Source organism: Gracilinanus agilis, chromosome 4, assembly GCF_016433145.1.
Source record: "Gracilinanus agilis isolate LMUSP501 chromosome 4, AgileGrace, whole genome shotgun sequence".
NCBI lineage: Eukaryota > Metazoa > Chordata > Mammalia > Didelphimorphia > Didelphidae > Gracilinanus > Gracilinanus agilis.
This window is the reverse complement of record NC_058133.1, coordinates 310,262,021-310,276,949: the sequence shown is the minus strand read 5'-3', so window position 1 is coordinate 310,276,949 and position 14,929 is coordinate 310,262,021. Positions and strand designations below refer to the sequence as shown.

The 14,929-nt window shown below is 36.1% G+C and overlaps 1 protein-coding gene across 2 annotated transcripts in view; it reads right to left on the bottom strand.

The window, feature by feature from the left end:
* The window catches only part of OGFRL1 (opioid growth factor receptor like 1), a 37,012-nt gene extending 23,152 nt beyond the window's left edge, over positions 1-13,860 (bottom strand). For both annotated transcript variants that reach the window (XM_044673801.1, XM_044673800.1), the window contains exons 1-6: positions 13,603-13,860; positions 7,979-8,065; positions 6,808-6,889; positions 3,849-3,927; positions 3,686-3,752; positions 3,417-3,562 (exon numbers count right to left, since the gene is read on the bottom strand). In XM_044673801.1, the coding sequence (XP_044529736.1) occupies positions 3,417-3,562; positions 3,686-3,752; positions 3,849-3,927; positions 6,808-6,889; positions 7,979-8,065; positions 13,603-13,860 (719 nt within the window). The remainder of the gene's footprint in view (positions 1-3,416; positions 3,563-3,685; positions 3,753-3,848; positions 3,928-6,807; positions 6,890-7,978; positions 8,066-13,602) is intronic.
* Positions 13,861-14,929: the final 1,069 nt, after the last annotated feature.

The window sequence follows — 14,929 nt, the reverse complement described above, 5'->3', positions numbered from 1 at the left end:
AACATTATTATCTTAATGATATACAATATTCATTCCTGATTTAAGTGAAGGAAGAAAGTCTTTAGAATGTCGGGACTGATAGCAACATGTCTTAATTTCCTGATCAGAACAATTTATCTTTTACCCCTCCTTTCATTATGGAATAGTGTTTTCATTCATGAAGAGAGCTCCTCATGTGGTACCATCTACAGATGAAGAACAACAACTTGTCTATAACATAGTCTTAGAAAAGTTAAGTGATTTGCCTATGGTTGTACATCCAGTAGTGTCAGAGGAAAGACTTGAAATTCAGGTCTCTCTAACTCCAAGTCTAGCCTTCTAGACACTATGCCATTTCTTTTTATACATATATTTACATTCTTTTGTTTTATTCCAGACCTACAATTTCACCGGCATATAGAGCCCTTTCTATGGATGTGGAAAGACAATTAGTTAACATATAGTCTCAAAGTTATATGGGGCACTGAGAAGTTTAAAAATTGGCCAAGGGGAGGATTAGTGGAATAGACTTGGGAAAGTGAACTCAGCAAGATAGTCTATGATAAACCCAAAGATCCCAGCTTTGGGGACAAAAACCCACTTTTTGACAAAAAATGCTGGGAAAATTTGGAAAACAGCATGGGAGAGATTAGGTTTAGATCAACATCTCACACCCTACACCACGAAAAACTCAGAATGGGTGAATGACTTGAATATAAAGAAGGAAACTATAAGTAAATTAGGTGAACACAGAATAGTATACTTGTCAGATATTTGGGAAAGTAAAGATTTTAAAACCAAGCAGGAGTTATAAAAAATGACAATATGTAAAATAATTTTGATTACATTAAATTAAAAAAGGTTTGTACAAACAAAACCAATGCAACCAAACTTAGAAGGGAAGCAACAAATTGGGGAAAAAATCTTCATAACAAAAACCTCTGACAAAGGTCTAATAACTCAAATTTATAAGGAGCAAAATCAATTGTACAAAAAATCAAGCCATTCCCCAATCGATAAATGGGCAAGGGACATGAATAGACAATTTTCAGATAAAGAAATCAAAACTATTAATAAACACATGAAAAAGTGTTCTAAATCTCTTATGGAAATATGTCCTATTCAATAACACATGTAAAACCCATCTGCTATGAGGAGGGGGATTGGGGTAGGGCAAGGAAAGAGAAATGCAAATCAAAACAACTCTGAGGTACCAGTTAAAGATATAGTAGACCAGCAGCTTCAGAGTTTGGAAATCCTGGGTTCAAGTCATGCCACTACCCCCAAACCAATTTGCATTAATTTATATCTATTTCCATAAGTATAGGATATCTCCCACAAAAAAGAATTTAAGTTTGTCAAAGGCAAAACACTTTTTTTTGTCTTCACTTTTGCCTTCATTAGCCCCTAGCATAGTGCCTAGCACACACTAGGAATTCAATGTTTGTTGATAACATTTCAATATAAAGTGAGATCAGTGAAACAACTAACCTACCCAGAATCTCACAAAAATATCACATTAGTTCATATATTTTCCCTTCCCACATCTTTTTTCTTTTCCACTTTGTAAATTTACTCTAAAATTTTGATTGGTTACAATATATAAATTGAGTGTTTGAGTCCTAAGCGACAATCAAATTCAGTTTAAATTAAAGAGACTTTAAACCTATTTGTGGAAATGCCAAAAAGAAGAAAGGAAAGATACTTTGAAAAGTGGTTGAAAGGTCCTGTTTATATATAAGATTGGTTTTTCTTTCAAGTTTTAGAATTGGAAAAAACCAAACATCATTGCCCCACTGATTCAAACTGGAAGGGACTTTGTTTCCTAATATTTATTTTTTCTTCATGCTAGCCAAGGTCTGCCTAAAAGTTCAGAGAAGATGAAAGGAAAACATAAAGGAAAGAAGGAAAGCAGTAGGGGTAAAAGAGAGAACGTTACTGTAACATAATATCTCTTCCCCTGACTACAGCCAGTGAGCCACCCATTGCTCCTTCAAAGTATCCTACTTTATTTAAAGTATCCTTAAAGGAAAGATTCTGCATCTAAGTAATACTGGCAGAAGATCCTAAAGCCCTGAGAACCTGGGGTTCATAGCCATTATGGTTGATTAAAAAGTGTGATGTTTTTGTCTTGATTCAAGGTGCTTTTTGCTATGGATGGGTGGGTGGGGTTGGAGTGAAGGAAGTTATAAAGTCTAGAGAAAAATAATGCAAGGGAATTGTGTTTTATTTTGGATTTTGGAAACAGGGAGGGAGTATTTAGGATGAGAAATTTTCTCTAGATCTACTTCAAAGGTACAATTTTATTTTTTACAGTGCTAGCCTGACATTGCTAAAGAATAATAAATTGGTTCCATATAACTCTAGGCTTTCTACAAAATGAATTAAAATCCAATAAGGAAAGAAATTTGACCCCAAGCAACTAATTATATGACAGGCAGAAATGTATATACTTTGCTTTAAAGGTGCTACATAAATCAGTTAACTACATAAATTTAATTTTTATTCTGTGCATATGTATATATGCTTCGTATTCAGTATGTACTTGAAAAGTTTTTCATTCATGTATTCAAATACACTTATTGCCTCCTCACTAGAATGTAAGCTTCTAATAGTAAGGACTATTTCATTGTTTGTACTGGTATCGCTAGCACCTGGCACAATGCTTAGCATATAATGGGCATTCCATGAGATCACTGTTAGACCCAAATCTTTTTTTTTATTATATTATATATATTATAGTATTATTTTGACCCAATTATTTTATTATAATAAACTTTTAAAAGTGAAGTTGATTCCATTTATTAATGCTACAGAAGAGTTAATAAAAATCTCTTACATTTTACCCATATTTAGTCAAAGCAAAACTAAACACAAAAATAAAAGCTTTATTAAAATCTTAAGTTAATTATATATAAAACTCTGAAGTGTTTTGGCAAAGGAAAAATGTTTAGGTTATTGTTAATAGGTGCTTTTTTTCTTATCTCTACTTGTCTAACAAAGCTAATTATAATGTGCTAAAAATGCTTTAAAGCTGTTTTGTAGTCCAGCAAAGATGTCATCATCCAATTAACAAGAAAAATCAGTTTGCAAGGTGACAAAGGAAATATTAATAAAATGGGCCCCTGGTTATAAGAATTAATGAAAATTCTAAAAATCCCAACCAAAAAAAGTTGTCAGCCTTTCTCAAATATGTACTGATTTTTCCATTTTTTCAACAGTTTTCAAGTAAATAAGAAAAATTCTTTCTTCTTCCTGCTAATTAATAGCAAAGGAAAATTTCCCTCTGTTTGGTGGAATACTTAGACAAGTCACATACTTCTAAAACAACTTAAGTTAAAGGACTTGGCCTTCACTAAGCCAGACTTTCAAGGGGCAAGTATTTGAAAGGGTGGGACTTAAAAAGACCAAAATTTCTAAAAGATTGCTTTACTTACTCATTCAGATGCTGAAACCGTTCCTGCCAATTAGTAGCCCGAGTCACATTTCCAGTTTTATCAGTCAACTTCATTCCAAAAAATTCTAACATCATTTTATAAGCCAAGAAGAACCTTCTAGTTGCTTCTTTTGTTTTTTTGAATTCCTAATAGAGGAAAGCAAATTAAGTGTAGAATTAATTATGCTGGAGGACACATACTGTACAACTAGCATATATTGACCATGTATTCAGAGTACATCAAACAAATGAAACTGTCATATATATTACCTCAATTTCATATGTTGTTAGCTCTTTAGCATAAAAGTTCAAACCTTGTTCTCTCAGTGGGAAAAGCCTGTTTAAAAAAAATTGAAGTTTTATTTTTATGCTATTTGGTTAAGAAAAATAACTAAAGAGGTCATGGCTTAAAATAAACTAATAAGTAACCAACCATTGAATATAAGTATGGTTATGCTCCAGTTTTTCATAATCTCCTTTCCATTTGTTTAGGACTTCTTCAATGTAAACACCTGAACAGTAAATATTTAAAAAACTAGTCAGATTCATTTGAAAATGTTTGAAGAATAAACTATAAGATGCATGTTATTCAAAGATAACTAATCATGCTTTACATTTAAACATAGTAAGACCAAATATAGATATAAACTATATAGTTACATATAGCTATATAATTATATTGGAAAACTGCATATAGATGAAGTTAATGATACTTCATGTTAGTAAATATGCCACATTTTGAATAATTTTTAAATGTTGGAGCCCCCCCCCAAATCGATCACCAATATGTAATTCAATTTATTTTGACAAGATTATTAAGTATCTACTGTGTGCCACACAATATATTGCCACTGGGGATATGATAAAAACCAGCTTCTTCCTTTAAGGCTTATATGCTACTAGTTAGGAGCTACACTTATATAGATAAATATAAAATATATATAAAAAGAAAACAATTCCCCAAATGATTAACTTGATTCTGCAAATAGAAGATGCTATTCAACTGAAAATATACTTTTTGATATTAAAAAAACCTCATTCATTTAAAAATCTTTTTCACATGACTTGTATTTATTCTCTCCCACCTCCGCCAATTTCTCCTTTTCCTCTCTCCAAATACTTTTGAATGTGTTCCTTCCCAAGGCTCCTCCTCTCTTTGGCTATTGTTACTAACAGAAGAAATTTTGAATTTATGTAATTCAAGTTGCTAAAAAAAGAAGGAATAAATCTTTCTCTTTGGAGCATTTTCCCTGCGCACCATTTTAAAGGTAATATTTACAGATACAATATTTACTTAAAAAGATGAGGGAGGAGTCATGTGAGTTACTTTTTATAATATTTTTTCATTGAGATCCAGGAAAATGTTTTATATATAAAATTCCAAATGAAACTTATGACCCCACTAATACTGCTATGATTTTAACCTGGATTTTTACTCTGATTACAAAACAATGGAAGAGAAAAAAACAAGCTGCTAAATCCAAAGGAAACTGTCATAAATATGTGGGAGTTTTCATACAGCAATTTCCATTTGGATCATTAAGACCTCTGGAATCCTTACCTGAGCTAAATCAAGTATATGTTGTTTCTCTACAACCTTTTTTCTTGAAAGAAGCAAATAAGTGGCATTTTTTAAACCACAACAATTTATCTCAAACCAATTATATACTTCTAAAGGAATTTCTGAGAACATAAGGTTAAAAAAAAACAAGTAGATATGGCCACTATACCTATGTGTCTAACTAACTAATGCACCTAAGGAGAATGCTCTAGAACAGAGGTGTCAAACTCCACTGCATGGCCTAAAACAAAATTAAAATGTAATTGGGAAATGTTTAACAAAATAAATAATAATACAATACAGATAATGTTCACTTGTGGATTTCTCGATTAATACGCAGCCCACAGGGATGTCTTTCAAGTTTGATAACACTGTCCAGAGTTAAAGTTTTTAAGTTGGCGTCCACGAATCACCAAGGGGTCTCTGGATAGATTTCAGTAAGTCCATGAAATTGAATGAAGGAAGGAAAATATCATATAACCTCTAGTTGAAATTTAGTATTTCCTTCAAGTACTTAAAACTAATTTTAAAAAAGAGTCCATAGGTTTCATCAGATTACCAGTTTATTACACAACAGAAAAGTTTAAGAATCCTTGCTCTATGGGCTTGAAGCGAGATTTGAAGAATTCATGTCACCTAGAGAAGTCAGGACTCACCTGGATCTATCTCTACCCTAATCATTCTATCTTTGTCCTACACTGGGAGAAGTCCCGGCTAACAGAGCCTTTACTCATGAGTAGTAGTAATCATCAGTATTGTTATTATTCTCACTTTTCTTGTCTTTCTCATTATTATTTTATCTAGTTGTACAATAGTCCATAGGCTATTAAATATATAACAATAATAGCAGGATATAAAAAAAGTCAAACATCTTTTGCATCTGAACCCCAATGAAAATGATGAGATCAAAATATATTATTAACATTTAATACCATGTTTTAGGTTTTGTAAATATAATTTTTTCATTTTGTCCTCACAATTACCATGTAAGGTAAATATTATGTTTGTTATCTCCATTTTATAGATAAGAAATCTGAGGTGAAGGGACTCTAAGGTTCATGGGTTCCAGCCAGGTTGTATCTGACTTCAACCAAGTCCAACATTCATTGCATTTTGCCATTAGATAGTAGTAAAAGTTGATATCATGGTCCATTTTGTAGATGAAGAAATTGAGGTTCAGCTATGTAAAGTGATCTCATAAAAGTAACATAGATAGTCAGCAGAATGATTGGCCCAGGTGCTCCAACATTCAAATCAGTGTTCTTTCTACTATATCACAGTTATATAGAATATGGTGTTATTACTTCTAAGATACTGAGACAAGATAAATATCCCTTCCCCCTTCTCTGCCCCACCACCCCCAAAAATTTATATATGAGATTATGGCATGATACTTTCTGGAAACTGCCATCCTTTAAATATCCTCAGAAATGGTGAGAGTAATTTCTTATAACTCAAAACTATTCCCCACAAAAGTCAAAGTTATATATATGGCCTTTGCACATAGTAAGTATAAAGTAAATATTTCTGGAACTGTTGTATAAAATGTTGGTAAAATGGGTAAGTTCAAATTGAGATTGTTGAATCATTATTACTCTATTATTCTCAACTAGAAAAAAAAGCCTTGATAAGTAGGCAACTGACATTAACTACATTTACAGAGAGCAACTCTTTCAAGAAGGGCATTTGAGATACCTCTTGCCACATAATGAAAAAAAATCAAATAAATATCTTTTTTAAAGAATGCAATAAATAATACAGATAAAGTAATGGATCATCACCTTTATTATTACTTAAAATTTACTTTCTCTCAAAGTATTAGATTACTTACCATCTGGTTTAAAGGGAATTTTATTCTTATAAAAACGGAGATTACTTAAGTCATTTTGATATCGGAGATCTTTAAAGTTCTGCTAAAAGGAAACAACAACAACTTGCAGTAAATACATAGATATAGAAAAAGGTACAGTTGAGTTTTTGCTCTGTAGTGAATTACTTGCAACATAAGAAAAGTATGAGAAATACACTGTAGTAAGTTATGTTAGTAACTTAATAAAATTTAACTTAATAAATAAGTTATAAAATATACTTGGGTTCATAGAATTTAATGCACAAGTACAGAACGTATTAGACATGACCAAACAGAAGTTTATATGAAAAGATCTGTGGCTATTTAGAACTCTCAACTCAAAGTATACTATTGAGGCAGTCAAAATAGCAAATGAACTTTTAGGTTTTAGTGACAAATTTCATGTCTATATAAGGAAGTTATTAGCCATGGCATACTCCATCCTAGATTTTCTTAGCTTTTTGTGTGTATGTCCTGGATGCCTTTAGAAAGTCTGGTGAAACCTACAGACTCCTCAAAATAATGTTTTTAAATGTATACAACAAAACACAGAATTGCAAAGGAAACCAATTATGGGGAAATAGTTTTGAAAATATAATATAAAACCATTTTCAAGGACCTACTGCTCTAGTCCAATAACAACACAGCTGAAATATTACATTTAATTCTGAGTATCACATTTTAGAAGAAAGATTGCTTAACTAGAGCCAATTTAGAAGAGAATAATCCCTGGATGATGAGGATAAATAAAACCATGTTATAGGTACATTAAAGGAACTATGGATGTTTATCTTGCAGAAGAGAAAACTCTGGGAAGAGATAGTCTTTAACAAATTATTAGAAGGACTATCACTTCTAAAAGGATTAGATTTATTCTATTTTGCCCCAAAAGACCAATTAGGATTAACAAGATTAATTTATATTCAGGGAAGCAAATTCCAGTTTAATATAAGGAAATAAATCCTAACTCGTGGGACTTTCCCCCAAAAAGGTTGTCCCCACAGGTAGTATTTTCCATCACTGGAGGCATCCAAGAAGAGGCTGAAAAATTACTCATCAGGGGTAAAATAGATGCTTCAAGTTGGGTTTGGACTAGATGATCTCAAAGTCTTTTCCAACTCTGAAGTTCTAGAATTCTATGTAACACTCTTACTGGATACTGGTGTCGGTATTTGTACAAATCTCTTGCAGCATAAAAGCTTCTCTTTGGTTTCGCAGCCGACTCACTAGAATCCTCATTCTGAAATTTAAAAAAACAAAAACAAAAACAAACAAAAACTAGACTTATTCATTGAAAGAGTACATAAACTTGTATCATTAGATATCATCATATTTATTTCACTGAACAATTTCCAGAAGTAACTTTGAAATAATAACTCTACACACACACACACACACACACACACACACACACACACATTCTGAAGCTCATTTTTGATTCTTTACATTATCTAAGAATTCCCTATCTTTCTTCTTATCTAATTAAAAAGATTACAAATGTTCTTTCCTAATGCTAGTCAATGTTTTTCTAATTTGGGCCACTCTGAATTTGACACAAATTTTCCTGTTAAATACTAAAATTTCATAATTAACTAAGAGAGACTAACCCCATGGGGCAAAAAGTGACAGATCAATATGAAACAGAATTATATTTTTAAATATCCACATGTTTTATTGTAGCTTATGTAAGTAGTTATAGGAAAAGCTAAGCTTTATTTTTAGTATTTCACATAACTAAAGTCTGTTAAGAAAATAAATCAGTTCTATAAAGAAAATACTCATTAAATCTGCAATGCTTAGCTGTTCTTAAGCAGTAAAGTAATATTTATGAAAGGAAAAGGGGCTTTTTAACAAACCTAAACAACCTGGTAAGCTGCACATTTTATAGCACTATAACAAAGAAAACATGAAGGTATGAATGATCCTTACTCATTCAACAATATTATAATATATCATAAATCAACAAAGTTAAAATGCATACATATGCTAGATAATCAAAAGCTTTTCTGCTGAAATTATCCTACAAGCTAAAAAAACATAGATGGTACTGTTAGATCTTATTCTTAGTAAAGTCAGAAATTCTTATATCTAATTTCATAAATCTATGGAAGATAATTTAATCTCTGTCCCAAATCTAAATTCTTTTTTTGTTTATTTTTTAGAAAAATGTTACATGATAAATTACAGTTCAAATCTAAATTCTTAAGCTATATGTCTTCTTAAAATTTACATTGGAAATGTTCTAGTCTCCTTATATATTATTCCCTTACACATATTCTGTGATCCAGTGATATTGAACTCTTTGATTTTCCTCACCCTGTATTTACATTTCTATCTACTTAATCTGGGGACTTTTGACTGGCTTTTCCCTTATGCCTGGAATTCCTTTCTTCCTCACCTCCATCTCCTTATTTTCTTCAAGTCTCAGCTAAACTCTTACCTCCTACAAGAAGTCTTTTTGATTCCCCCTTAATGCTATAGTGCCTTTTCTTTGTGATTATCTCTGACTTGTCCTGCATATATATGAAGAAATATTACTATTTATCATATTTTTACCTAGTTGTTTGTAGATTTGCATGTCTGTGCATGCAAATCCTTGAGAACAGGCCCTCCATCCTTCCTTTGTATCATCAATGCTTAGAACATAATAGGCACTACCAAATTAAATCAAAGCCTTTTGACTTGAGTTGATTTTATTCTTAAGTAAGCTAGATTTCTAATTAAAATGTATATGGGAGTGCTCTGATATCTGAAAATCCTTATACAAATGCAAGATATTATGTTTATTATTAGGAGAGGGAGAATTGGCATTCAAAACACAGTCAACCTACTTGCAGTCTTACTTCGCATTTGGTTAAGGCTTTGGCTTTACTTGCTTTACTTTGGCTTTACTTACCATTTTTTCCCAGGCTTCATCTAATAGAAGCTTGGGATGTTAAAGTTTTCACAATTAAGACCAGTAATAGATTTGGGTACTAGGTTCTCTGGTTTTGAACATTAGCTACTCTGTCATGAGCACAAGGAAGCTTAAATTCTGGTTCCTACCACATATCTTTAGACAGTTCTACCTAGCAAGTTCCCAAATTGATTTAACCTGAGTATCAACAAATCAAGAAATGACATTAGAATGAACAAAAAGCAAGTTCTCAGCTTGGCCTTGGTAAAAGTGTAAAGTACCTATTTTTTCCCCTCAGTATTATTCAACATCTCCAGATGCAATATCTTCCATTAAAATTTTTTTAAATGTATATGTGTATGTGTGTACACATACACACACACATCCCAAAAAGAGATAGAACTTTGGGGTTTAAATGTCCAACATGTAGGTAAAAGCCAAGAGAAAACCAAAATGCCAACATATATAATACAAGGAAAGATAGTATAACATAGTATCTTTGGAGTCATTAAGACCTGAATCTGAGTCCTTAAGAAAGTCTGTAAGATCTTAAGTCTCAAATAGTTGTTATTTTCTATAAATAAGAAGAATTTGCACCCTAAGAATTCCATATGCCTATTATATTATGTCTATATTTTTAAAAAATCTTATAGGAGAGAATGCCTCCTAGAATATAATAGTATAAAACATGTGATCTTGCTTAGTTAAATCATATCATAATCCTCTTCTTGGTAGAGCAGGAAAAAAAGCACCACTTCTCAAGTTAAAAGACATGAGTTCAAATCCTGCCTGCCTCTAACAATCACCATCTATATATCCTTCAGCAAATTACTTCAGAGTTCAGTTTCCTTAATTGTAAAAGTAGGGGGTTGGTAAAGGGAAGAGGAATGAGCATGTATGATCCAGGCACTGTGTTGTGCTTTATAAATATCTCATTTAATTTGGACTAGATGGTCTCTGACATACCTTTCTTCTAAGGATATATGCACTTACAATCCTCTCTCCTATATAGACATGGAGATCAGAGAGTAACTCATTTATGTGGTGCTCATACTAACTTTATGAAGAAGATACTGCAAATATCCTCATTTCACAGATAAAGAGGACACTTAGGTTCATAAAACTAAAGTGACTTATTCTGTCTCTTGGCTAATAAGGGCCAGAGCCAGGATTCAAAACCCAATTTTTCTGACTCAAAGTTCTTTACTTTTTCCTTTACAGACAAAATAAAATCTGAACCAAAAGTTCATGTTAAATCCTATCATCTTACAAAAATAGAAATTTTAAGCAAATAGGAAAAAGCATGGAACTGATCTATATAGCATGAAGTGGAACCAACTCCAAAGTTTTGATTTAAACCATTTATAGGTTAAAAAACTTTATTTGCAAACCAAACTATAATTCAGGTGGGTAAAACACAAAGCAAGACCAATGTCTGAGGAAGAGGAATATTAGTGGAAGTATAGAAGAAAAAGGCAATATGAGAGGAAAAGTCAATTTTTAAAGTTTACAGGTTTCAAGAAGTAAGGATCTTTGCTAGTAAAAGTTTTGCCAATGATTTATAACTTGTCACTTAGCCATGAACTTGGAACTTTGGCTCTATCAGTATAAAAAACTCTCAATTTGGAATATCTTTCCAAACATAAAGATGAGATCCTCATCTATAACTTAGATCTTAGAGAATTTCCCTGAGAACTTAATGACTTTCTCAAGATCACAGAGCTAATAAATGTAAGAGGCAAGATTCACACTTAGTTCTTCCTAACTGCAAGACCAGCTTGCTAACCACCATACCCCATGATTTATCATGGGCTAATAAAAATTCATCTTCTGTTGCTATTCATCTATGGTCCATTTGGGAAACACTAATATAGTTGAAACTGGCTGATTACAATGAATCATAATTTTTGGTTCAGTGTAGTTAACTAGTACCCTATACTTTAATACCTTACACAGTGTGTTAACTAGTACTTTACACTTCAAAAGATGTATGTGTTTTGAATGGGAGATAAATAGAGGAGGGAAAACTACAGGGTGGGAGATGCTTGGGTTATATATGAACACAAGAGGATAAGGGGGAGGGGAGAAAAAGTTACAATACCCAAATGCAATCTATTTTCCATAGTATCAGGAAAATAGATAAGATGGTTGAGATCTACAGTTCTCTGTCAGAGTGTTCCCTATCCTGGGTAAAGATGGCAAGGGAGGATACCTTGGAATCAAGTGAACCTAAATTTATCTAGCCCTCCCTGTTGAATTCAGAGCACTAGACCATTAGAAGAGTTGGAAGAAACTAAAATCCCTATGATACAATTTATAAACTAAAGAATTCTTTAGTGAGTTGGAAACTTTCTTCAATGGAGGAGGTCTAGGAAGGGAGAGTGACCAGCCCTTGGACTTTTTTTTTTTCTCACTTTCACTGAACTTAAATGGATAGAATAGGTAATTATTGACATCAAGGCAGTATGGTATACTGGAAAGAGCAATATTTTGGAGTCAGAATGGTGAGTTCTAGATCTTGGGTAGCTATATGACCTTAGGCAAGTTATCTGACCCTCAGTTTCTCAATTAGTAAAATGATCAGTAAAAACATGCAATCCCTTCTAACTCAGAAGTCTTAAATGCATGGTTCCTTCTAAGTGAAACAGCCTTTGGGGTGATGGGTTTCCAAGATGAGTTTCTTTTTCTAGAAGTTCCTAAGTAATTTGTCACAGATTGTTGAAGATTTTCTTTACTTATTTTTAATTTGAAAAAAAAATCTGTTAGCAAAATGACATATGGTACTGTCAGTTAAGATATAAAGATGACCATGCTTAAAACTGTCTGCTTTCACAGGTTTATTGAGTGAAATAATGTAATTCCTGGAAAAACAACTTCTCGGATGAGATATACTATCTGGATAAATGCAGAACGATTCTAATATTTTAACTTGAAGTGAAGAAATATTAGAAACAGTTTGGTTATTACTCCTAACTGAAGGAGAAAGGAGCAGTGGAAGGAGCACTCAACTTAGAGATCAGAAGTTTCAGTTCTGCCACTTTTACTAGCCCTTGTGACCTTGAGCATTCCCTCTAAACCTTTGTAAAATGGAGAGATTAGCACTGCTAACTACTCCACTATACGGGGCTGGGGACAAGGAAGCCTTTTGGTTAAGCCTTAAAGTAATATATATAAAGGTCAGCCCATTCCAAATGAAGAGAATTTCCACAAGTGTGAATAGCTTTTATAGCCTTCTATTTTTAGCTAACCGAGACTGGCCCTTCACTGTTCTTCCGCTTTCTCCCTTCCTCCAGGTGCGGGGAAAGCACTAACCAAGTTAGGGTTTGTCTTTGGAAGAACTTCCTCATACAATCCAATTCATGGGCACAGATGTGCAGCGGGCCTGGGCCTCCAGCCACAGCCACAGCTACACGCCTACTTCTCAACCTGCCTGCAATTGCAGGGCTCCCCTCAACTTCCTGGTGACTCAGAGAAGAGCATGCCAGGGGGAGAAAGGAACCCCTGTACTGGACGCTGTTTTGCGGAAAGCAGGCAGGGAGAGATGGACTCCCTCGACCCCCACCCCCACCCCCCGGCAAAAAAAAAAAAAAATTCATCCAGATTAGGATGCTGGATGGAAAAGCATCTTCTCCCCCAATTTGAGGGCGCTTCTTCCTTTATCCTCCCACTGAGTCTTCCCTCCCTCCTTCACCAGACTGGGGTAGCAGAGCCAAGTAGTCCACTCGAGGACAGAGATGTTTTCAATTCCTCCAGGAGGAAGCAGGGGGAGCGGCGGAGAGGTCACTGCTGGAGGGAGGTCACAGAGGGATGGCACTGGATGGACCGGAGCGGACCTAGCACCTTCCCCCAGCCCCTGCTCCCGGGCAGGTTCTCAGGCGTACCTGCTCCTTGCTACCGGCGGCGTCCGTGTCTCCCTCAGGTGCACTGGGGCTGTCTTCTGGCCGCGGGTTGGCCCGGGTAGGTGGCCCCGCTGGTTGCTCAGGCTCGTGCCCCGGGCCCTCGCGGCTGCCGGGGCCGCTGCCGTCTCGGCCGTCCTCCTCCTCGTCCGGCTCCGGCTCGGAGTCCGTCTGCCAGGTGGAGTCGCAGTCCTCCACAGTGGTGGGCTCCTTGAAGCTGGTCCCGCTTAGCAGATTGCCCATTGAAGAAACGGCGACGGAGGCGGAGGTTGCAGAGGGAGGTGGTGGCGGAGGTGGAGGAGGGCCGAGGAAGAGGGCAGGGGGCTGCGGTGCCGGGGGCTTGCGGGGCTAGAGGCAGCGGCAGCCACCCCAGCTCACGCACGCGGCCCTGGCCGCTGCCCCCAGGGAAGCAAAGAGCGAAAGGAAAGCTGGGAGGGGGGCAAGGGAGACTCGAGGTGGGGGCTAGGGCCCGAGCATGGCAACGCTGGGAGTCTGGGGGCGGCCTGGGACGAGGCGTAGGGGCCTCCTGTAGAGCACAGGGCAGCTGCCACCAGCACCGCACCGAAGCTCAGGTCTAATTCGGCTGATGCCTGGGCTGCTGCTGCTCCTGCTGCCTCCGCCACCGCCGCCGCCGCCGCTGCTTCAGTGCAGAGAGAGGCAGACACACACACTCACAGGGAGGAGCAGGCGGCCTCGGGATTTCCACAGCAAACGCTTAAACCCGCCCATCTGATACCTTCTCCTCCCCACGGACAAGAGGCCGGGTGCTGGCCAGGGCCACAGAGGAAAGGGCAGCGAAGGCTGGCCAGAGCCTTTTTCCCCAGAGCCCGGGAGATGTCACCTCTCAGTAGCCAGGAGATGGCATTTTTTAACCCTCCACGTTTCAGCCTGGGCTGCTAGGCCCTACTTTGCCTTTTTGCCTACCTAGCTTCTGGGGTGGGAATGGGTCCTTGAAGCCAGAGCTCCTCCTTCTTGGTCGTTTGGGGTTGTCCCACCTACCCCCACCCTTTTGTGTCCCAAACCGGCTGCAGAGTCAAGAATGAGACTTATACCCCATTTTTACGAGCTAACAGACTGACGTGGTCAGAGTTCTCCCAGGAAGTAATCTCTGGGGAGTTGCTCTATCATCAGACATTTATTGTCTACACTTCCCCTCCCCCTCTTGCTGCTTCCCTAGGAGAAGATAAATTAGCTGCAGCAGGAAGAAGACAAAAACTAATGGGGTCCCACAGTCATAAAATTGCAAAAGCCAAATTACAACTGGTACCTGTTAGGGTAGTTACAGAATTTCTTTCCTCCTGTAAACTCCCTC